Source organism: Alligator mississippiensis, chromosome 5, assembly GCF_030867095.1.
Source record: "Alligator mississippiensis isolate rAllMis1 chromosome 5, rAllMis1, whole genome shotgun sequence".
Taxonomy (NCBI): Eukaryota; Metazoa; Chordata; order Crocodylia; family Alligatoridae; genus Alligator; species Alligator mississippiensis.
This window is the reverse complement of record NC_081828.1, coordinates 213109473-213133811: the sequence shown is the minus strand read 5'-3', so window position 1 is coordinate 213133811 and position 24339 is coordinate 213109473. Positions and strand designations below refer to the sequence as shown.

The 24339-nt window shown below is 47.8% G+C and overlaps 1 protein-coding gene across 2 annotated transcripts in view; it reads right to left on the bottom strand.

Moving 5' to 3' along the window:
• The window catches only part of LOC102564825 (vasoactive intestinal polypeptide receptor), a 175431-nt gene that overhangs the window by 20891 nt on the left and 130201 nt on the right, over positions 1 to 24339 (bottom strand). For both annotated transcript variants that reach the window (XM_006269009.4, XM_059729231.1), the window contains exons 7-8: positions 3264 to 3417; positions 423 to 483 (exon numbers count right to left, since the gene is read on the bottom strand). In XM_006269009.4, the coding sequence (XP_006269071.3) occupies positions 423 to 483; positions 3264 to 3417 (215 nt within the window). The remainder of the gene's footprint in view (positions 1 to 422; positions 484 to 3263; positions 3418 to 24339) is intronic.

Sequence of the window (24339 nt, the reverse complement as noted above, 5' to 3'; positions counted from 1 at the left end):
GTTAGGAGCATTAATCGAGTGTGGACTACCTCCCCGATACCCTGGAAGTGAGATTAATATTATTGGCTTTGTGCACAGAAGGAGAAAGAGAGCTACAGGGATGGCGAGTGACTCTCCTAAGGTCATAGAGAAATCTCAGCAGCAGAGTCCTGCCCTCTTTTCAAGCCCAGTTCTGGGCTTGAAAAATAAGATAATCCTTTCTCCCATTATTTTAAACATGCGTTGTTTAAATTGTGTCATTTTTTTAGCATGGTTATACTTTCATCGCTGCCCACAGATGCTAAAACAAGAGCTGCGTTTTTTCCAAGACATTCCCCAATTCCTTTCTAGTAAGAAGAGCTTGGGCTTATCTGTTAGGAAGGATACATTTTCCTTCCACGTGTCTGAAATAGGAGGAAGTGAAGGTGAACCCATAGGCTTACCCCTCGTTGTCATAGTGAATCCGGGTGACAGTCCAAGCCGTGATGAACAACGTGGGGGCACCTGTCAGAAGAAAAGTAATATTAATGGCATGGCTGCTTCTTTCAACCCCTTTCAGGACCTATCTGCATCTTACAAGCATCTCTCATGTGCTATTGTGATGTTAATGCCTGATGTAGCAATGGCGCCAGACTTCATGCTCATCTGTTAGATCTTCAAACACACGCCTGGGTGCTCTCTCTCAAGCTTTCGATCTTGTACATGGGAAACAACAAAAAAAGTCCTCATTGTCTCTCTCCAGATCCCTTCTTAAAACTCTCTTCGTCTGTGATGCCTCTAAGACCTTCAGCAATGGTTAGGCCGTTATACAACAATGGTGCATCAGACAGGCTGAACATACTGTCTTCCTACCCCGTCCATCTATCTATATAGACAGAGCTCTCCAGCCATATAGCTCCTGTCTTACACCGCTTCTTTTGGGCAGGGACCCTCTTTTTGTTTAAAGCACTTAACACTATGGTCTACGTCTGGATGCCGCTTTAGGACAAAAGAGGGATAACAGCGGCAACAATTGTGGAAGTGTATGCCAGGACATCACTTCTCACTTGAGCATCCTTCCAGACCCAGATGCCTCTGCCTCCTTCATTTGATATTTTTGCTTTCTGATACATAATAAAATGAATTTAGGAAGCTAGTTCAAGCAGTCTCAACTGGCTAACATGCTGGTGTTAGTACTTTAGTTAGTAGGGTTATGGATGTATCAGCTAAAGTTACATGTTTAATAGAGGTATTAGCATTGCCTATAAAACACCATTAGAACGGTGCAATGAAACACGTAGAAACCAGTGCCCCTACTTGTACCCGACATAGGCTCAGTCCAGGAATTTGGTTTTATCTGAGTTTTCTTTACTCGCCCAAGCAATCTATAAATCTATTCCATTAGGCTGCTGTACGTGTATGAATGTGTGTGTGTATATATATATATATATATATATATATATTTCATAGATTTCTATATATATATAATCTATCTCTATATCTATATAGATATATATAGAGATATATATATTATTCACATGAATAAGGGCTGAAGATATATATCTATATCCCTCTATATCTATCTATAGCTAGATAGATATAGATATATATAGAGAGAGATTATTCACATGAATAAGGGCCGAAGGACTATTCCCTAAATGTAACATAAGGACCGATGAAAAGTGCTCATTCTTCCAATCCTATTATTAAAGCCCATCTTTGAGGTTGTTGTTATTCAAAACTAGACCTCCTATTTTCCCTCCCACAGCATTGAGATAAAAGCAATATTAGGTCCAATTGATCATTTAGAAAGCATCTAATTGGACTGATTCAGTCTGAAACCAGGTTTGTTCACATCATGCCTTGTCTCCTTCCAATACAGAAAAGGGTCCCTATTCCACACTGTGAAGGGGAGTGCAACTCTCATTGGTTTTGATGGAAATTACAATTAAGGTAAGTAAAGAAACCCCTACTGGTACAGGATTGTTCCTTCCAGTGCATGCTTCTGTATGGGACACAATGGTATTCTGCACTTTTCCCAGCAAGACTTTTCCCCAGTCTAATTATTACCCCGCCCCAGCTATTGAAAACAGAAGCCAATTTTACTCTCTGACATATATGCCCTGGAGCCAGTAGGTTTGATGGGGAAAGAAGTACCCTGCTTCTTCTGTAAGAGAAAGGAGAAAAATGACTTCTGGCAGAATTCATTTACATAAATTAGCATTTCATCCCAGTACTGTTCGGTTACAATGCTTTATGCTGTGTTCTTTGGGGTTTGTATGCACTTAGAAATGATATGCAATGCAGCATATGAATGGATGTATACAAGGATACAAGAAAAATTGTGCAGTGTTTTAGATGAGGAAAGAGGCAGTGGACTCTGATTCGACAAGAGCAAGGAATCTGTTGGAGAGGTCTAGGTTTTTTCTTTCTGGGTTCCCTACCTACAGTGCTGATCCTTCATGGAGCTGACTTTTTACCACTTCCTCTGAGAGCTGCAGAAATGTTACAGCCCTTTTTAAAAAAAAAAAAATCTAGACCTGATCTGGCATTTGCAGATGGAAGCACAACCTGGTCATACAGACTTCCCTGGGCTGCCTATCTGACTGCCCTGTGCCCGAGTGGATTCACGCCAGATGGGTCAGGGCTGTTTCACCAAGAAGAGCTCTGAGCCCTCTACAGGCAGCGTAGCCCCTATAAATGTTCGCGGGGGTGGTTGTACCATCAGGCTCTAGTTTTGGCTGGCTTCATTTCACTATGCAGACAGCCATTTATTCTGGTTTCTCCAATGAGGTGTATTACTGGCTTTTTATTTCCAAGGGTTCTTGAGTGTGCAAGTGCTGGAAGGATAAAACACTTTTACAGGTGACCACTCATCTGTAGACCACGTGGTTTACATTTGAAATCCATAAGCCCAAGGAGAAGATACGGTTGTAGCCAACCATTTATAATTGATTCTAAAAAGGACCCCTAGATATTATCACCAGCGGCCCTCATGCCACTAATACACCTAGCAGAAGGGTCACACACAAACAACTCCTCTGTCCTCTTTGATGCTACACACTGGGTGCGTCTACATGTTCATTAATGCACTTTTGCTAATGCGCATTAAATTTAGTACTTCCATTGTGAGGTACCAGAAAAAGGTGCATTAGCCTATTTCAGTGCACTTTTTTGGGGATGCGTTAATGCACATTAAAATAGGCAAATGCACATTAAAGTGCACTTGTAGACATGCCCACTGAGATGCCTCCGGGTCACCCTGAGTCTGTGCTCCTATCATTCACTGACAAGGAGATGCATACCCCAGCCAATCAGGATGTACCACCAAAAGTACTTCCTCTCTGAAAAGAAGGAGATGACCAGGAGGGTATGCAGGTACAAGCTTTCCACCAGCAGCCAGAAGAAGTTGGCCATGACGCAGTACTGAAAGAAAACCATGGCGGCCTTGCAGCCAATCTGAAAGAGAAGACATGAACAGCAGTGAGCTGAAGGAGTGGGTTTCAGTTATAAGAGCAAATACATGGATTTCCTGTTAATGCTCACCTTGTAACAAGCCCTGTACCTGTACTCCTTGGGGGCTACCCTGTCCACTTGATTGCACAGCCATGCTATGTCAGAAAAAAGAACGGGACTCCTCTCCTCATATTTGTACCCCGAGAGGCCAGTCTGGTAGATTTGGGCACTTTTACCCATTACTCCCCACCCTGGAGCGGATCGCTGAGGAGTGGGCTCTTGCTTTGCTCACAACCCTGAACCAGCATGGGGAGGGAGGTGGAGTTTTTGCTTTTGTGGACCAGAATGACCCATATCAGCTCATGAAGCAAAGAGGGGGTGAGGGCTACTCCAGCCACGGTCTAAAGTCAGCTCTAAGGAAATCAACCTGGAAGACTATGTCCAGTTCTGGGCCCCCACCACCCAATGGATGTGCCAGAAAGGAGAGGTTTGGCTATGCGGGGTGAAAACAGCGAGGGGAATGGAAAGTCTGCCCAAGGTGAAATAGGAACAAGATGGTGACTCTCCCTTTTAGAAAAGAAATGAGTAAGAAGGGCTGTGAAAGACATTTCTAAAATAATGAATAATATGAAGAGGAGAACTATGGTGAATAGAGGCTTTATCGAAGGCTTTGCTAAATAGTGGCATTACCCCATTACAACTCTCAAAAAGGAGACGCTCAATCAAACTGAAAAGCACGAAATTGGACACTGAAAAGAGGACTTTTATTTCCTCACACAATGGACAAATAGCCAGAGCAACTCATGGTCATTTGATTTCACTGAAGCAAAGAAATTGGGTGTTTTCTGGGCAGCGAGAACAGCTGCTTGAGACAGGGAAAAGAAATATATGAGATATTTTCACCCCTGTTCAGAGAACAGGTTATCTAGTAACAGTCTGGGCTCAGGAAATAATTGCCCAAAGAGGCAGGTCTGTTGCCACTCGCTCTGAAGCACCGAGTACTGGCGACTGTTGGGAAGGACATATCCAACTACATCAAGCACTGGCCTGTTGTGGCTAGATACTATCCAAAGTGTCCAGTGGAGTCTAGTGAGGTTGAACTTGCAAGGATCTGCTCCTTGGTCCTCTTCTTCCCTCCCTTTTAAGCAAGAGCTATAAATGGGCTGTTTTCCTTTCACTTGATACAGTGCAATCAAGTAAAATCAGTACACGTGTGGAGATCACAGTTGTCATTGCTGATCCCTACTCGTTAACTCAAGCCCCCTAGAATCCACCCATGCATTGCATGAGGGACCCTTCTGCACTCCTGCAAAACACAATTTGTATGCATGCCAGCTCTCCCCCTCTCCTGGTTGCCAGATGGCATGAGCAGTATCTTGCTGCAGGGCGGCACAGAGGTAAGCAGGCAAGTGACAGTACAGCTAATTCCCGGGGAAGGGAAGACAATGCGGAGCCGAGCTGACAAGGCACCGCAGACGACAGCCGAATCCCTGGTCAGATCTTGAACAGCTGTTCCCTTCTCTGCACTATCGCAGCGCACCTGGCCAGCTGGCTCCCTGCTGGTGCACATGCTGCAGCTGAAACAAAGGCTGGAGCCCTACCTCTATGAGTAGTCATTGGAGAATATGGGAGAGTGAACCAAGAAGGATTTGACCCTACTTCGGCAGCTGAAATATAGGCAGCACCTTGGGGGCTCCAGGTAATGCAGCGATGTATTTTGATGCTGGCTGGCCCCAGTGCATGGCACCAAAACCCAGTCTGCTTTGACCTTGGTGCATCCTCTTGAGAGACCGTTGCTTTAATCTGTGCCCCACACCTGAGATTTCTCCTCCTGGAGCAGTAATATTAGGTGCCGAACACAATGAGGAACTGGACTGGTTTGAAGAGGGTGGTTTGAAGAGAAGGCCGTACAGCGACATTGCTAAGGCGCCATGCTTTAGTACTTCCAAAAGTACTTTGGAAGCACTAAAGCACAGTGCAGTAATTGCCTGTACTGTGCTGTGTGCGTGGTGGACGGTTAGATGTTACCACGATGTTGCTGCAGCGGCGCACTATAACGGGGGAGCATGCCGCTATGGCTGGAGCTGCCGATTGTGTGTAGACCCATGTGATTGCTACGTTGCCATAGCATGCCATATAGTGATATAGCGTGGTACTACTTTGCCATAGGGTGATGTGTAGACACACCCTTTATGGTCAACGGGGACACTCACGTTGCCATCGGAGGGGGAATTTCAGCAGGCGTAGACATCCTGGATCCAGCGTGGGGGTCCCTGTGGGCTATACAAGCCTGCCTGTCTCCTCAAGACCTACCTGAGCACCTAGCAAATGGAGAAGCCCATGTCACCGCTCACTGGGACATGTCTACACACGCTGCTATCATACCTTTGACTCCTCTGTAGATCTCCTGGAGGTATTTTTGCCTCCTGAGGGAATCTCTCAGATCTTAAAGGTTAGCTCTGATCCCACAAACTCTTCTCCTCCCGGTTGTGTGAAGCCTGGGGTCCTTCCTGTGGGGATCTGCTAAAGGGTCATCTTCACCCTCTTGGCATTGGCCTGGATACTTTTGTGATAGGTGTGGGGCCTGAATCCAAACGGGGGACTACTCGGTCTTTTGGGAGTTTGATCTCTCAGTCTGACAGCAGCCTCTAAAATGCTGCAGTGATGTTTAGGGCATGGTGTACCATTCAAAGATCAGGAAGGGAGAGTCTTGCTCTTTTTAGAGGTCTCTGGATGTGGTGTGCAGGGGTGGGATCGGTCACACAGCTTTGCCCAGATGGCTGCTGTGGGAGTGCCTTTCCTTCACTAAATCATGAGAAGAGGACCAAGACAGCGGAAGAGGACCAAGACAGGGCTCGCTGTCCTACCCAGGTACTCCATCTGGCCATGGGACTAGAAAGGGAGTAGGAATTGCCAGACATCCCAGTGGCTCCAGAGCTAAAAAAAGGTCCTGTCCTCACAGGTCTGACTGGCAGGGAGACAAGCAGAGCAACTAGGCAGAGGTATGGCAGGAGGTCCCTCAGGAGGTAGCATGGGAGCAAGGAGGAGACAAGCATGCGATGGGTAGAGTATCAGGTCTGAGCTGGGGAAAAGCCTACCCAATGCATTTGATCCCATGGGTTTGCATTGCATGATCTGTAAAAATTAGCCAGAGCAGAAGGGGAGATGCTCACTGTGCATGGCTGAGCTTGCACGGGGGTTAAACAGGACGTGGTGGAAGCAGCTGTTTTGTTTCAGGATGGGAGCAGGAAAGGGGCCAGCCAAAAGCTGTACCAGAAACGTCTCACAGCAAGCAGCCTACATCGAACAGGGGGGTAGCTGTGGTGACAGATACAGATGACAGTGTGACAGGTAGGGGGGGAAGTGACTTCTGAATGAATTCCTGCCAGCTGAAGATAATAGAAAGGGTCTACCCTTGCAGAAGAAGGACTTCCTCACCACACTGCCCTGAGTACTGCCGTGGAGATGGGGCCCCGAGAAGAGGGAAGAGAATGGTGATTTCTTTGGAAACGAGCTTGCTTTGAGCTGAATAGGAATGAAAGCACAGTTTGAAGATCTCCCCAACTACCCTGGCCTCCTTCCTCCACTGTTTTGGACTTGACGTTCTGCCTATGGACAGTCTGCCTGGACTTCCAAACAGTGAGTGGGCGCCTCATCTCCCTTTCCTATTGATCTGCAGCTCTCTTCCACCCCCAGAGCTGCTGTTTTAGCCCTGGACAGTACAAGCACTGTTTGCATACGGTACTGAGCAGCTGGTAGGAACTGCACTATAGCCTGCTGTCAGAAGCATGTTCTTCAATTTAATTGCAAACCCCACCGCGAGTTACAGGTAAAAGGCGAAAGCAGTTCAGGGCAGTGCATAGAAAAGGATTTCCTACGGGACAAGTGAGGGGCAGCTCTTAAGATGCAGCATTTCCTATCCACCCACACCACTAAAGCGCTCATCCAGGCTCCCACCACTCGTCTTGATTGCTGCAACATCCTTTTCTCACTCTTTAACATACTTTCTCCATAACTTTCTCCTACTCCTATGTACCCAGAATGCCTCTGTAAATGTTTCCTCTCCCATTGCTTTGCTCACATCGGCCTTGCTTGGTACCCTGCCATTGGTTCTTCTCTATTGCATCAAACGCAAGGTACTTGCGTCCCCTTTTCACACCCTTCACCGACTATCATCACCGCATTCACTGGCAAGATGGGGACCACCCCCTCTGACCGGCCTCTGGTGCCAGTATCCTTTGACCTCGCGCTGCCCTTCGCACTTTGGAGGCAAACTTCCTCAGGCAAAAAAAAAATCCTTTGTTATTGATGGCTTGAAAATGGTATTTAAAGGTTTGCTTTTTGGGAATGGGCTTATAGATAGTATGCTGCCCATCTCGACAGTAGGTTATAGTGCAATCAATTAACCTGCGGCCCATCCTGAACAATTCTAATGCATATGCATATGCACAGGCATATGTACATGCATATGTATACGCATTAGAACTGTTCAGGACAGGCCGCAGGTTAATTGATTTCTGAAAGCCTGGGTCTCGCACGCAATTTTCTCAGCCATCAGAAGCAGATAGGCTGTCTAAGTAGCAAGGACACATAGTCTGAGAAATTGGGGGCATGTACCACGCTGTTCCATAATGTGAGATAGGGTGGCACCAGCTCACAAGACCAAAGGGGGGCTTGAAATCCCTGTTTTGGGAAGGATGTGCTTGTGATGAGCTTGGACTGTATTGACAAAACAAAACGTGGACAGTGTGATGACCACAGAGAGATCAATCAGCCATAGCCATGGATGATGAGGCATCAGGAGTCATTAGGAGGGAAGGAGAATACAAAAGGAGGAGTTTGGAGCAGCAAAGGGTCCCCACCCCTGCTCCCCTCCTTGTCTCGGCTCCTCCCCGAGAGGGTCCCTGAGAGCAACAGGGGCATCCGGGTCCTAAATCTAGAGCAAACAGTTATATTTACAAATCGCCACGTAAATGGGAAGGGCTATTACACTGGTCCCACATCATCAACTAAAGTAATCCGTCTGTTACAGATTCTTGAACTTCTGCCCATCACCATAGCATCCGAGTGCTTTCTGTGTAAAAATTACTTGTCATAATTACTATTGCTAACAACTGCTAGGTAAGTCCCTTGTGGTTGTGACGTGGCAAATATCTCCCTGTAAATCTGCACCCCGGCAACGTGCTGTCATTTCCCCATCCGCACCTGCTGTCATTTTGGTTAGGGAAGCATTTTGGTTAGGTGTAAACTGCTCTACAAGGCAACACAGAATCAGGCATCTAGTCTTCAAGGCAGTGCTCTTGCTTTGCATGCAGCATCCAGTATACTCTGGGTGTGGATGCATGAAGGCATGGAGTGCTGTCAAGAGAGGGACTGCTTCAAAAGGGCAGCAGTTGATCTATTCTAATTGTTCTGTGTCGAGGAGCTGAGAACAATTCAGATGCGGTGAACCTGCTCCAACTTCAGCACTCCTTCCCCCAGGGTTGAAGTGGGAGCGGGCTCCGGTTGTATGTCCACACCCTCTCAGACCCAGGTGCCCTTGAGGACATGCAAACTGGCAAAAAGAAGGGCCATTAAGGAAAGCAACTGTATGGAAAAGTCAGTAGTCTGTGTTGAAAGGAAAGGGGATTTTTCGTGTGCCTGTGGAGCTGAATAGTTGCAGCAATGCTGGCCACGAGAAGGGCAGGATGAAAACACTTCAGAAAAGGTGGGGAGGGGACTCAGAACAGGGACAAAGAGCCAGATCCACCACTGTTGTGACTTCTCATTTCTGTTGCTGGAGATATGGCACATTACTTCAGGTAGAGGTTGGCACTGGCAGCAAGCCGATGGCCAAACTTACACCTGGTGTAAGCGGGAGCCATTCTGAGTTGGGCTCAGCTGGAACTTAGTACAGGGCATTTAAGCACCGGTCACTTGAGTGAAACACATGCCTGGTCTATAGGATGGCAGTAAAAGTGCATTTGAGACAACACCATGGGAGGGCATTTAGGAAAGAGGCAGGTGTAAGGGCATGCAGAAGAGATGAGGAAACACTACCAAGCTGGTCCAGTCCAGCAAGGGGCACTAGTAGTCTTTCTCAAGTCAGGCGGATGAATGGATCGCCTCACCCTCCCACCCCCATGCCCTACAGTTGCTTTTTGCAACTGGATTTTATTTAAAAGCTTTATTCTTGAGACCTGACAGCTGATCCTGTTGCCTGGCTATCCCTGGAATATCAGGCAACACAAAGCAAGCCTGGGGGTTGCTGTAATGGAGCTCTCCAGAAGCAGACAAGCAGTTAACTTGCTTTTTTTGTTGTTGCTGTGACTGCAAATGCAAGCTAGTTTGCAAAGCGCTGCCAGAAGCAATCAGGTAAGTATGGCAGGGGGTGGGGAAGAGGGGTGGGGAGAAGAAATGCTGCCGTTCTCTGAATCGAGGGGCTGACTCAGCAGACACTTGCCATTCTGTAATTACAGACACCGAACAAAGGAGGGTCATTGGGGAGCAGCTGATACCCTTTTCCGCTGAAATTTCAAGTTCCTGCAGTGCAGGTCTCTGCTGCAAAGCTGCCCCCAAAAAGTGAATTGAGGCCAGGAGGAAGGTGGTGTGATTCACACCTTTTCTCAGACCACGCTGCTTTTCACCTGACAAGCTGTCCTGTGGGACAAGCTAAGTGCCATCGAAGCTGCCAGCTTCTGGAACAAACCTGATCAGTCAGCAAAGCCCAAATGTAGCTGTCTGTGTAATGGACAATTCAGGTGCAAAGCTCCAGGGGGAAAGAAAAAAGATTAAAAGGCAGATTTAGTTGACAAACTGCTAGGAAATGGGAAGAAAAGAAATCCTTGCCAGTGGGTACTGTAATTAATGCTTAATGAATGCTGCTAGTATACACCAAGGAGTGCAGAGAAGAGGTGATAGTCCTGGGCTGAAATTTTATGCATTTGTCTTTTCATTTTAAGTATTTTGTTTGGGTCTAGTTCTGTTTAAAGGTGTAGCAAACAATCCGCCTGTCCCCAGGTCTCTGCTGCACTGCATCTTATACAAACTCTTGAGTTGCTTTAACATAGTAGGGACACATTTAGGGTTTTACTGACACTGTTTTATTGTCACCCTCAACCATTTGGGAGATCCCCACGCCCCCCCCCACCGCCCCGCACTGTGTGGGGGGGCTCTGCCATGAGCGCCCAGTGGCCCCAATTGCCGCTGCTGCAGCTGGTGACTGTGGGGCTTTTTTAAGTGCCAGGAGGCTGGGGCCGGGCAGGGGATGGGGCCGGGCAGGGAAGCCATGGGGGCTTCTCCTAGGGCTCCCCTGGCTGTGCCTGCCTCTGCCCCAGTGTGGGGAGCCACAGGGGCTATGCCCTGCTGCTGCTTGCCCAGCTGGCGTGGGAGGTGTGCGACACAGGTGTGGTTTGCTCCAGGTGGCAGCAGGGCACAACCCCCACTCCCACCACTGCTGTGCCCACATCAGTGCTGGGAGTGGGGGCTCTGCCTTGTTGCCACCTGCCAGCCGGTGCGGGGGGCGCAGGATGCGGGCATGGCAGTGCTGGAAGCGGGGACTCTGCCCTGTTGCTGCTTGCCCCTTTCTGCCTGGAGAGAGCTGCGTCTGCATCCTGCCTCCCCCACCCTGGCTAGGCAAGCGACAGCAGGGCAGAGCCCCCGCTCCCAGAGCTGCTGCGCCCACATCCTGCGCCCCCTTCCCCAAGTAACGCGCCCCCCGCCCTGGATAGGCAGCTTGTCCCAGTCCCAGCCCCAATCTCTCCCTCCCTTCCCCCCAACCCCAACAGACTTACCAGTGGGAGGCAGCTGTCAGCTGCCTGTTTAGTCCATGGCCGAATCTCTGAATCGACTGAATCTTTTCCGAATTGATTAGGATGCTTTTACTTGGTCTCCTCATTCAATTTGGACTCAGAGATTTGGTCCCCGACTAGGGCTGAATCTCCTCCATATCTAATTAGCTACCAAAGCTTTGCACAGCCCTATAGAGGATGTCTCTGAAGTGGGGCTGGGTATGGGGCATGGGCTGCTTGGGTCTCTGCTACCAGGATTTTGAGAGTGAAGTTACACATTACACTTAGATCATACTAAGAATGCTTAAAATAGGAGCATCTGTGTATTAAAGCTCATTAACTCACACTACGTGCCCTCTGAGCATCTCAAAGCTACGCTGTTTCAGGTGAGGGTTAACTTTGGGCTGTGCCACCCAGCTCGTGTTAAGGTAACTTTAGTCTGCTCCACGGAGATAAATGTTGCTATCTGCAGCCCTTTAGCATTCCCGGGTGCACTTCTCCCAGCACCCCCAACACCCAGAGCAGGATACAGCCCAGATGTCCTTTCAGCCAGGCCTCTGCTCACCAGCTCTTTAGCAGCAAGTCAGACCTGTGTAGGCCAGAAATGGTATTAACCCTTAACGTGAGACTGCTCGCAGCATGTTCTAACTTTAACACCATTTTCCATTCCACAGATTTAGCATGGTCTAAGTGTGACACATAACTTCACCCTGACTCTCCAGCCCAGTCCCCACACCCTCTCATGCTAAGCTGTTGTGTTCCCAGTAACCAATCAATCAATCACAATTCACTCAGGAACCAGCTCCGTACACAGGACCTAGCTACTACATAACAACTTAACAAGCATCAATTAGCACCTACAAAACCAGGCTAGAGAGAGGAAAGAATCAATTTGAGGAGAGACTGGGGCACCTGAACCTCTTCAGCATCCACAAGAGAAGGTTGAGAGGCGACCTTGCAGCTGCCTATAAGTTCATCACAGGGGCACAGAAGGGAATTGGTGAGTATTTATTCACCAAGGCACCCCCGGGGGTTACAAGAAACAATGGCCACAAGCTAGCAGAGAGCAGATTTAGACTGGACATTAGGAAGAACTTCTTCACAGTTCGAGTGACCAAGGTCTGGAACGGGCTCCCAAGGGAGGTGGTGCTCTCCCCTACCCTGGGGGTCTTCAAGAGGAGGTTGGATGAGTATCTAGCTGGGGTCATCTAGACCCAGCACTCTTTCCTGCCTATGCAGGGGGTTGGACTCGATGATCTATTGAGGTCCCTTCCGACCCTAACATCTATGAATACACACAATCAACTGCCCCAAAGACAGACGCAGTAGTGGCACAAGTTTTGCCCGTCAGCAGCTAGGGGTGCAGGGCCCCAGAGCCCCCCTGCACCAATCTCCTCCACAGCTGGCAGGCATCATGGCTTCAGCAGGGGTCACCACCCCTGCAGCTGTCACCCTGCTGCGCCTTAGCACACATAGTGTCACCCATGGCACGAGTTTTGCTTGTCTGCAGCTTGGGGTGCAGTTCCCCCCAAACCCCTGCACTGATTTCCTTGAAATGTGGCAGGCTTTGTGGCCTCAGCAAGAGCTACCACCCCTGCAGTTTTCACCCCCCTGTGTTGTAACACACAGCCGTGACATGAGTTTGCCTTTCAAGAATTTGGGGTGCAGTTTTCCCCAAACCCCTGCACCGATCTTCTTGAAACTTGGCAGGTTTTATGCTACCATCCCTGCAAGGTTCATCCAAATCAGACAAAAAACAACAAAGTTATAGATATTTCATTGATTCCCCATTATACCCTATGGCCGGATCTCCAAGGCAGCTCTGAAGCTTTGGCTGGATTGAGGCGGAAACCCGGTCCAGAGCTCCAGATCGGATCGCGGCCATCCAAAGCGGCTGGATCCGAAGCCAGATTGGATCGCTGCCGGCTTGCACGGGCCTATCTAGCACTCAGCAGGCCCCAAGTGCTGGAGCATCCTACCCTCTTCTATGTGCATGTGTATGGGTGGGGAGTCTGGGAGCGACTTTAGGGTGTTGTCCTGTCCCTAATGAACCAGCTGCCCATTCTGCAGACTTTCCATCCTGCTCCCTCTCCATCACCCGGACCCTGCACACATAACAGGAACTGAAATACTTCAAAATAGTTCCTTATTTAAACAAATGCTATCTTGGAGTGCTTCAGCTGCTTTTGTAATATTTTAAAGGGGCTGCACATTTGTCCACACCCTAAGAGTGCTGAAATAACTGGAGAGCTGTTTTGTCTGTAGGATTTCCACGTGCAGTAAAGTCTCAGTCTCACTGTTTTATCCTCCTGTCTGGTTCATCTATATATTAATAAAGCACCAAACACGATGTAATCGAAGCTATAGACATCCAGCGTTGTCTTTGGATAGGTAATGCAGCTTCCCCTGACTTCAGTGAGAGGCACATCACCATATCAGCTTGTAATCAGGCTTCAGAGAAAGAGGTTTTTCTCTTAATAGGATGTCTCTCTCTGCTATGGTCTGTTGTGGGGCTTTTTGAGTGAGACACTTATGGGGAATGTAGATTTTGGCTACGATTTCACTGCCTCTGCTGAGGAAAGGCTGGTGGGAAGAGATTAGTCCTCTATTATGTTCTATCAGACTTCCTACAAGAAAGCATTCCTCTTCTGGGCATCCTTCACTGAGAAAAAGCTCTGCTTCCCAACTCGGTTCCTCTTGTATGATCCTGGCTGATGCAGAGGAAATATAATCTTCCCACATCTCCTCTAGCATCGTAGCTGGCTCCTAAACCACCATCCAACACAGTCATTCTCAACCAGGGTGCCACAGTGTGCTGTTAAATCCTTTTAAGCGTGCTGTGGGGTGCCATGTGATATTGCCACCATTAGGTGTGCACACACCTCTGTACAACTCGTAAGATAAATCGAGAGATTTCAAATAGGCATCCAGGGGTGTTTATAGATGTGCTCTGGGAGGTGTGTATGCACGTGGGGGGTGCGTGTGCTTTAATTAGTGCAACTCCAAGAACCACGCTATTTAAAAGTGCACGTGAAGCATTATGTGTATCAGGGTCCCCCCACTGAAAAATGGCAGTAGGGTGCTTTGAACTAAAGATCGTCAAATTTAAAGCGCCCTACCTCCATGTTTCAGCATGGGGACGCTGATACACATGACGCTGGAGTCTGCTGCAGTGCAGTAATTACCACACCGCAGCAGACTCCATTAATCGAGTCTGCTGTGACGCGCTGTAATTAGTGTCAGAGCAGCCTCCCTCCCTGCATGTGTATAGGAGCCCCAAGGTGTCAAAACCATTCTGACCCGCTGTGGTCTTCCCAAGTACTTTGCAACAGAAGACTTGCTCTATTCTTTTTCTGTAGCAACAAAATCAGTGAAAGCTAAGAGCTGGCCTTTTCCAGTGAGTGTCTTGAGTCTAATGAGAGGTGCCTTGAGTCTAAATAGGTGGAGGACCACCGATCTAGCACAAGAAGCGTGTCTGGGGTGGGGAGGTGGCAAGGACAGAAGTCTCTGCCCTCAAGTGGGGGACATCCTCTGGGGGACCATTACCAGCTCCTGGGTGGCAGAGCAGCCCTCTTTTGTGAATCCAGGGTGCACCGTAACAGCGAGATTGGGATGGATTTCCAGGAGAGATTGCTCATGTCCGGCCTGGCTCTCCTTTGAAAAGGGGGTATAGGAAGATCCTTATTTTTTTTAATCATTGCAGTCTCCGGCCATCTGCCTTGTCAAGGAGGAGTTTGAGCTTGTCAGCCCTTTGGAAGCAGCAAAATCCCTTGAAAGTGAATGCTTCTGCAGCGGCAGGGGGAGATGTCTGAGCAACGAATGAATGCTTCTGAAAGCACAGATTTGCTCTCTCTGGCTATTGCCACGGTGGGCTGGTTGTCTACTCTCCTCCTTACAGAAGACCCAAGCGTGGCCTCTGCGGTTCAATCTGGGCCCACTGCACCTGATGGCAAACTCCATTGACCTTGATGGGGCCGGGGTGTCACTCCAGGGGCCTTGTTCTCGGTGGCTCCAGATGATGTTAATGAAAGCTGTTGCAAAGAAGCAAAGTGGCTTCTAATTCCACCGTAAAACTCCTCTGCAAATCAGCCTCCAGATCGTTTCAACCTGATTAGCCAAACCATCCCCCATCTAAGTGAGTTAGAAAGGACATTAAAATCCCTCACTATTTTAACTTCCGCTGTCCTACAGTAAAATCTGGGTCCAGCTCCGTGGGATTTACGGTCTGAAATGCCTTAAAAGTGCCTTGGACTTGTATGGGGCAGCAATAAGAGCTGGATCACTAAAGTAGGACAGTGTTCAGCCAGCTAGTTTGTCCAATAGCTGGAATAGCAAACAGTGGATGAAGGAATCCACGGGTATCAGTTTTACCTACAGATGTCCTCAAAACTACTGATTGAAGAAAAGCAACTTCTGAATTATGTGCGTTTTGGGCTGAATATTTGGAGCTCCTCTGTTTAAGTTCCTGACAGATGTAACGCTGACCTTCTTCAGTGGCTTCACCAGCAATCATTTTGTTTCTACCATGAGGAAATCAGTCCGATCATAAGTTTTAGGTCTTAAACCGGTGGGGGACTCTACTTGGTTCTCAGCAACTGGCCCTTCATCTCTCACTGTCTAGTCCGCATCTATTCAGCCGCAGGTGCATTAGAGATGGGGCTGAGCAACCGAGCTCCAGTTGCGGCTTATGTTTGGGACCATCTTTAACTCTGAGAGAGAAATTTGCTATCCCTCGAGGATATGGTACTGTTTTTACACACGTGCAGACACGAAGGTCACATGGAACGAAATCCTCCCTCTTCTACATACATGTGTATGGGTGGGGAGTCTGGGAGCACACTTAGGGTGCTGTCCTGTCCCTAATGAAGTCGGTTCAACGGCAATTTTCCCACTGGCTTCATTTGTAAGATGTTTGGGGCCACAGAGTGCCCATATACAGCATTATTGTTTTGGCAGCAAGCCTGCCTAAACACATCCCCAGGGCCCCTTATGCAACCTTGGCCTTTCTTTTTGGTTTAACCCTACTAATATCAGCTGAAAGGATTTAAATGTCAAGACATTTGCAAGGCCATCTCTATTAATACAAGGGTTACCTCCAACAACCCGGTGCAACTTCTCGTATTATGAGCTTGCAAAATGTAAAACAAGGTCAGGATTGCACCCCCACCAACTCTATCCATGTCGGCGGAGCGATACCAGTGTATACCAGCTAGGAGACTATTTTGCCCAGTCTCCTTACTTTGGGCCCAATTTCCGGCTTTACACTGGCGTGACTATCTGTCGACTCATCAGAATGAATTATTTCTGATGCACACCCATGTGGGAATGATGCACAAAAAATATTTAACTCCCATCCATTTCAGCAGGAATTGACTCCTCAGAGATCGATCCTGAACCAGCCTTAAGGATCAGAGCCTTTAGATTTGGACGGCTATGAATACTGGTTTAGATGTCTCAAACAGCCACATGAGTATGTCCAAAATGGTGACCAGAGTGAACCAGTCCTTCAGCTAACTACACAGAGACAAACTTAAAAGTTCAAAAAAAAAAAAAATAAAAAAAGAATGCTGTCTTGAACAGCTTGAACAGGGATATCTATCCTCCTTAATTTGTTATTGGTGCTAATCAACTACATAATTATGATGGGGCTTGTAGCACCTTTATTTTTGTCAAGTGAAAGATAATCAACAGAACAGAAAACCCTCAAAATTCATGTCTTCACTTTCCAGGAGAGACAAGGATGTTGAGATATTAATTAACTCTTTCTGGTCCTGGTAGAATTAGACCTCTTGGCACAATAGAAGGAAAAATCCAAGGCTGGGGTTCTAATGGGAAGATAGTCAGGGACTTTACAAGAATTATGGAAATTGAGGGTTGAAGGGACCTCAAGAGGTCAAATCTAGTCCAACACCCTGCTCCAAGCAGGTCCAGCCCCAACTACATTATCCCAACCAAAGCTTTGTCTAGCTGGGTCTTAAAAAACATCCAAGGATGGAGAGTCCACTTCTAGGTAGAACATGGTCCAGTGCTTTGCTACCTTCCTTGTGATAAAGTTTTTCCTAATATCCAACCTGAACTTCCCTTGCTGCAACCTGAGACCTCCAAGGATGCAAATTCCACAACCTCTCTGGGTAACCTGTTCCAGCGCTTACCCAGGCAGTATGAGAGTCCTTACTTTTCCATTGCTCGTGTCTCTCCCCTTTGCCATTAATTATTTACCATATATTAATGTGTAGGGACACACTTGGCAATCTGTATGCTGCTGTTCTACATCCTCTATACACACTTATTAAAAGCAAAGTCACAGATTCTCACAAGGAGCATCGTGCCTTGTTCCCTGCCTGTGTTTCAACCTGTGCTTCTGCCCCGGACTAAAGAAGCAGCAAAGGGGAAAAGAAATCAGAATATCTTGTTTTCTTTTACGATCAGGCATCCTCACCCAGTGAGATCCTACTCTTGCAGCCTACCTGGAGATACCTAGGGGGATATGTAGTGCTGGATATGTAGCACTGCCCAGGAAGCACGCTACAGGGATGTAACAGAGGGCCTTCTCAGGGCTGATTTTTCCTATGTCCCGCCCACCTGTTTCTGAGCCAACCACCCACCTTCCCACCGGCCACGCCTTGTTGTTAATTACTTAAAGATTTTAATTAGGCAGGAGGCTGCTCATTTTCTTGCCCTGATGCCAGGAGGTGCTATCTGCGGCTCCGTACCTCCCCTACACCACAGCCCATGCCTTGCAGATGGCATCCAGCTGATGTTAACCTTGCCGGCCCCATGTTGGACCCCAGACTTCTCTGATCAGGACTCCTCCAAAATCCCTCCATTTCAGCGGCCTACCCCGCCTTCATTCAGGCTAACTAGCTCCCTGAAACTATTTTCCCCTTTCGGGTGTGGTCCACCAGGTTGGCCATACAGGCCTTGGCCTCACCTCCAAGGCCAGTTGGAAACCCCAGGCCCTCTTAGCTCTGGGTGTCCCTCGCGGTGGGCCCCTGGCCCTTTTGACCATCCTGGTCCTGGCCCCAGCACTGACCAGTCGGGGGTACTCTCTCTATCAGGTCTGAGTCTCTAACCCCACTCTCTCACCTGGGGTCTGCCCTCTGGGCCTTAGTAGCAGGTGACCACCTGGTTCTGGGGGCTGGGGTTAAGGCACCCCAACCCACCTTTCACCGGGGTGGTAACTGGCCTGGCATTTCCTGGGGGCTCCCGCGCCACTGAGAGCCCCACGAGGCTAACCATGCCTGGCAGGGTGCAGTTTTAGGTCATGCCCAGGACCAGGAGCCTCCTAGCCATCCCCTACAGCTCCTCCCTTACCTCCAGGATGATACATGAAGCCTCACAGCTGGGCAATGTTGCTGCTTGCCTGCCAGCAGCAAAATATTCTGCTTATATAGGCATCTGAATCTAAAATGACTGCCGCAATGAGGCACCTGCTGGCTGCTTGGCTGGGCCCTTAAAGTGGCAGGCACAAACAGTGCCCTGCCACAAGGGCAAAGAATATGTCAGGCTCATGGATACTTTCTGTGTGCCAGGGAAGGTGGTAATTACTGTGCCCCTTTTTGCGGATCAGCTTTCTCCCTCTGCCAGGTACCAAACCAGCTCCTCTGTGCAGGGAAAGGTGGGGAAGACAAAGTGAAAACTCTCTGCGCTCTCTCCATCCCCTTCCCTCCCTCTCTCCCAAAAAAGCTGACACTGCCTTTTGGGCAAAAGCTGCCATAATCAAACCCCTCTTTCCCACTCAACTCTGAACCTCAGTTTAACTCCAGCTTTGAAACACGAATGAATGCGCCGGGCATGGCTTTAGGTTTTACATGCTGGTTGATGCTTTCATCATACGATCTCAGGGATGGGAGAGACCTCCAGGGCTCATCTTCAGCTCCTTGCACAAAGGCATTCATTAGGGACTCTATTAATTAACAGCCTGTGTCTCTCTTTCTGGCCCTTTCGGTAACATCTCTGTGACTTAAAGAGCTAGCGTGAGACTGGGAAGAGAACTGGCAGCTACACAATGTCAGCCTTCCCGCTCCCACCCCCATGCTATTCCAGTCGAATTTTTCCTTCTTGTATTATTTCCCTCTTTGCCTTTCTTCTCCTGACAAACACACTCTGTCACTCTGTGCCAATAGGTATGTGACTGCGGCTCGGGAAATCTGCAGAGGTGTGCAGCTGCCTGAGAGATACTATTCAGCCCCTTATTGGATGCTGGCTGGAGCAGGTAAGATAGGCAGACTCGGGCAGGGGGCATGTTTTCACCTCCAGAGAATGTGACCAATTTAAATGACTCTGTCCTGCTCATTGCAGTGGCACTGAGACCCCTAGCAGAGTGCAAATACACACCAGATGTGCCCAGTCAGTGAGGCCGACAGGTCGGTCCCTTCCTTCCTGAGCCAATGGAGCAGTGGAGTTGGTGTTTCGCAGGGTTTTTGGAGGCAATGTTGGTTCAGGTCAGGTCAGGGAGGGAGTGGGGGTACTCAGTGAAGCTTTGTGTGTGGGAAATCTCTGCTCCTTTTTTTCAACGGATTCCCATTTGTATGAGCATGCTGCTCACTGGAATAACAAAGCCCTGGCTGTGGCTGGCATCCCATTAGGAAAAAGGGATAGGGCAGGTTGGAGAATTAAATGCATGGCTTTAGAGCGAGGTAAAGTGGGGGCATGGGAAATCATTGTGTAAAACTCAATAGTGCAATTTGCTCCTTATTGGTTAGGCTGAGAGTGCCAATCCTCTCCAGCTGGCCCCACGCTCTGGGAATGAACTGGGTGTGGGGAGGCTGGGAAATACTGCAGTCCTAGATGCTGCTTTCTTAGCATGTGGCCAGGGCATAGGTAGTCTCTGATCCTCTCCATTGCCTCCCACTGCACTTGCTCACCAAAAGAGCCGTGCTTCACACCAGACCCAGCACAAGCGGGTGCAAGGCAGGTCTTCCTCCTCCTTCCTGAGTGCAGTTAAAGAAAGGTACGGTGCAGCACGCTGGTCTCAAGAAGGTAGATGACTTGTGGAATAGGGAACAATACACTGCCTGAATAAAGGTATCAGGATGGGGCTTCCTAAGCAGTAAGGAATTGCTCTGTGCTGGTATCTGCTGCTGGATATTAGGTTTTCAAAAGAAAATGATGTCACCAAATACATGAAAACAAAGAAAGACCCCCATTCTTCAAGCAGCTGGTAAACCCTCCAACTGATGTCTGAAGTCTTTCCATAGTTGGACTCCAGTTAAAGTCAAGGGATAAATTCCCATCGTCTGTAATCAAAGTTGTGTTGGGCTCCCATGGACCCTCCATAAAACCAGGCAGCTAAAAGTCAACTAATGCCCATCTGCCTTGCTAGTGCAGCTCTCCACAGTCTTTGCAAGCTGTGGCAAAGCTAAGCAGCAAATATTTCAGTGACACTCGTGAAGACAAGAGTCCATGAGAGGCATTTGGCAGAAGGGTCTTTGACCACACCTGTGACCTGACTGCCCAGCCAACACCAGATTTCTTCAGGACAGTTCTGAGTTATGCTAGATACTTTCCATACTTTGTCCTTATATATTTTTTTCTCTTTGATTTTAACCTTGTTGGTTTAACTCACAATAAACTTGGGTGCGAGCTTTGACACCCTGCGTGTGCCTGTCTTGTCATTCCTCCCACCCCGTCTCATCCAGCTCAAGCTGCAGTAGGACCTGCAAACCCTATTGAAGCTTCAGCATGTCATTCGTTCTAAGAAAGGCTGCCAAAGTAGGGACAAGGAGGATGAGGATGGTGTGTAAGATGGCAAGGGAGGAAGCCAGGACAATGGGAAAGAAAACAAAGGGTCCCAGATGCAGAAGATACAGGAGGTACACGGTCCTTCAGTGGGTACCACCCGGAGGTTGCAAGTTTGAGGCCACCGCAGAAGCGCTCTGGGCGCGGTCCTGTCCGATTCCAACAAATCTGCAAATTCTGCTAAAAACCTCGTGACAAGGACACGAAAAAGGAAAGAAGTGGGTACCAGATAGATGCCACTGGTATATGAAATGTCACCTGTCGGTGCTCATGAATGACACGATCTGAGAAAGAGAGATGCATGTGCAGGTGATGAGGGACCCCAGGGAGGGATCTGGAGCCATAATAACAGAGAGAAGAGAGGAAGCAACCTGGACACTTCAGGGCCTTGCTGAAGAGACCCCCAAGATAAGGAAGGTGACATAGGGGAACACATGACCTTGATGACGAGGCAGAGGAAAGGACCAGCTCATGGATAAGACACAGTTGAGGAAAGGGTCAGGTGCACTGGAGAAAAAGGCAGGAATGGAAAATAGGGTGGCCAGGATGAGGACAGGAGCAGACTGCCTTGTAAGGAGAGAGAAAGAGGCAATGGAGAGAGGCAGACACTGGGGATTAAGGGCAATGAAAACAATATACAATGGAGTGGGGAAAAAAGAGGATGGAACAGTCTGTGGACATAAGGGAGAATGGAAAAGAGAAGACGAGCCATTCATGAAAAACACCAGGAAGAAGCAGATCTATTGGACTGGGGACGCTTCACTAAGAAGCACCAACAGGGATGTCTCCAGAGGGGACATAGGAAATGGGAATGCTCCTGCCTGCCAAGAGCGAGGATATGATTTGCAGAGCAGAGGCTGAAACAAATCCTGAAGGGATGAGGACAAAATCCCCTGATCTTCTTTTATGTTGGGAGCAATGGCGCTGTCCGATTCCTACTGGAATGGGATGAGGGCACTGAGCTAGGGAAAAAAAAAAATGCTAAAAAGAGCTGGAGACTGGTTTTCAGAATTGCTTGGACTTCGGCATTTAAAATTGTGCTCAGATCCCACTTTTGCATCTGACTCTTCAGGTAGTAGCAGAAACACTAGTTCATATTCTTAACCTATATCATCTGAGTGTGCTGGGCAGTTTGCTCTCCTATGCAAGTAATTATCTGTCTGGAATGGATGCATGTCTGATGAGTCTTTCCAGAACACAAAACGATGAAGTAAACTACTTCTCAAACTTCCCTCGTCCAGACCCTCAGCTGATGCAAATTTGCATATCACCCTTGTCTTCAGCTCCTGGTCTGCCCCTCTGTTTGCATCTAATCTGTATGCCTCCATCTGATTTGCAAATCTAATTTTGGCATCAGCTCAGCACCTTGGTAGTCCATTAATAAGAGTGAATCAAGATCTCACGTCTTTAAAAAAAAAAAAAAATCCTAACATTTCACTTAATATCTTCTGAAAGGTCTTCCTGAAAGAGAAGGTGAGTGAGGATGATAAAAAAAAAAGAACCGTGTTTGCAAGAGAAGGTCTGCAGGTATCTACATGACGACGGAAAATTAGGTAACGGAGGGCTCTTCATGCTAGTTCAGAAAGATATAACGAGCTCTAACGACTAGAAGATGAAGCTAACTAAAGTCAGACTACCAAAAGAGTGCCAATTTTTAGCAGTGAGCGTAGTGAAGTATAGGAGCAACTTACTACGGATGGCTGTGGCTTTTCTAACATTGGATATTTTAAAATTAAGGCCGGGTATTTCTGTAAAAGACGTGTTTCGGTTCAAAGAATGACTTCAGGAACACTGTTTGACCTGCACTCTTCAGGAGGTCAAACTAGATGATCAAAATGATCCTTTCTGGCTTTATAAATAATATAAAAATCTTTGAATCTAGAAGTTTAAAGCCTAGATTTAGCAATTAAAGAATTTTTTTTTGCGAGAATCTTGTGGGTCTAATAAAAGATATCGTTCTCTACTATGAGTCCTGATTGCCTAGATGCAGCAGCACACTTACGTGTGTTAACAGGACTATTCAAATGCATAAAGCAATGCATGTGCTTAATGACCTGGCTGAATTACGATGGGAGAGAGAAAAATATTATTAACTGACAGTTAAAAAAAAAAATGAACTTGAATTTGAGTCGCTCGGTCCATTAGCTTGGTCAATGAGTGTGTGTGGCTTGGTCAATGAGAACACGCAGATATGCCATTTCTCTGCTGTCCCCTACTTCCCAAGAGGCTGAAGCCACCTGGTGCACTAGCTCTTCCTCTGAGAAATCCTGCTGAAAATTTCTGGAGGATAAGCCCTCTTCTGAGGGCCAAGCTTCCTGGTGGCCTTGTGTGCCCAGACAACTCATCACCATTGTGTTTAATGACATGCTTAATTGCTCTGGACTGCAGGCTGAAAGGGAACATTTGTAAAACTATCATTATTGAATCTCCTTACCGTAGGACAAAGGGTCTGTGCTGCTGTACCAAAGCAGTGCAATCAGTGGTCAATTTAGCCTGTTACATTTACTTATGAAAACAAGCCTTGCTTGCCAACGCCTGGGTGCAGAGAGTTTGCTCAATGAAAAGGAAACTGTGCTTTTCATTCAGATAGGAATATTTTTCTTTTCCCCACCCATCCAAATTCTTTTGCCTTAGTAACAGCTATTGTGACACGGGGAAAGGTCCACAAGCCAGCTCCCTGGGACCTTTATCAAGCAGCTTAACGACAAAAGCCGTTTCTCTCTCACTGTTGCTTTTAATGAAGGAAAAACCTTGCAGCTTGGTCAGTGCCGTAATTGAGTTTCCAACTTTAAGTAAGATAATACAACTCCATTGCAGCAAAGCAAAGGGAGAAGGTGCTGCTTTTTGTTGCTTTAGTAACATGTGCCTAAGGCAAGCGTCATTTACTCTGGGTTTTTTTTCCAGCATTTAAAAATTATTTGTGGAGGACTTAAAGCTATTCTACGCTCAAGGTTCAATGACTTTCATCGGCATTCCCTCTTGGAGATTTTGCACAGCTAATGGCACATGCACTGGGTTACACTAGTACTAACGTCTGAATCTAGTAAAGGAGGTAAGCCCATCAGTTGGCTGCTGCACTGCCTAATTTGGAGAGGCCTGATTTCCAGAGCAGAATTGTGCATGCTTTGGTGTCTAAAGCCCCCCCCAAAAGTGCACTGAGAGTTGGGTGCCTGCATGCTGAGCAAACAGCTGCCTAACGGCAGTCCAGTTGGCTCCATATCCCTATTCTGCCTATTAGACATCTAAACCTATGCAGTCACTTGGCCAAAAAGCACTCATTTTGCCTGGGGAGATTTTCTCAGGAAAGCCTGTAACTCTTCCATTGTGGTAATGGGGCTGAAGAGTTGTTGTAGCTGTGATGGCCCAGGAAATACGTTAGAAGCCAGGTTTGTTCGGTGAACTCTTTTATTGGACT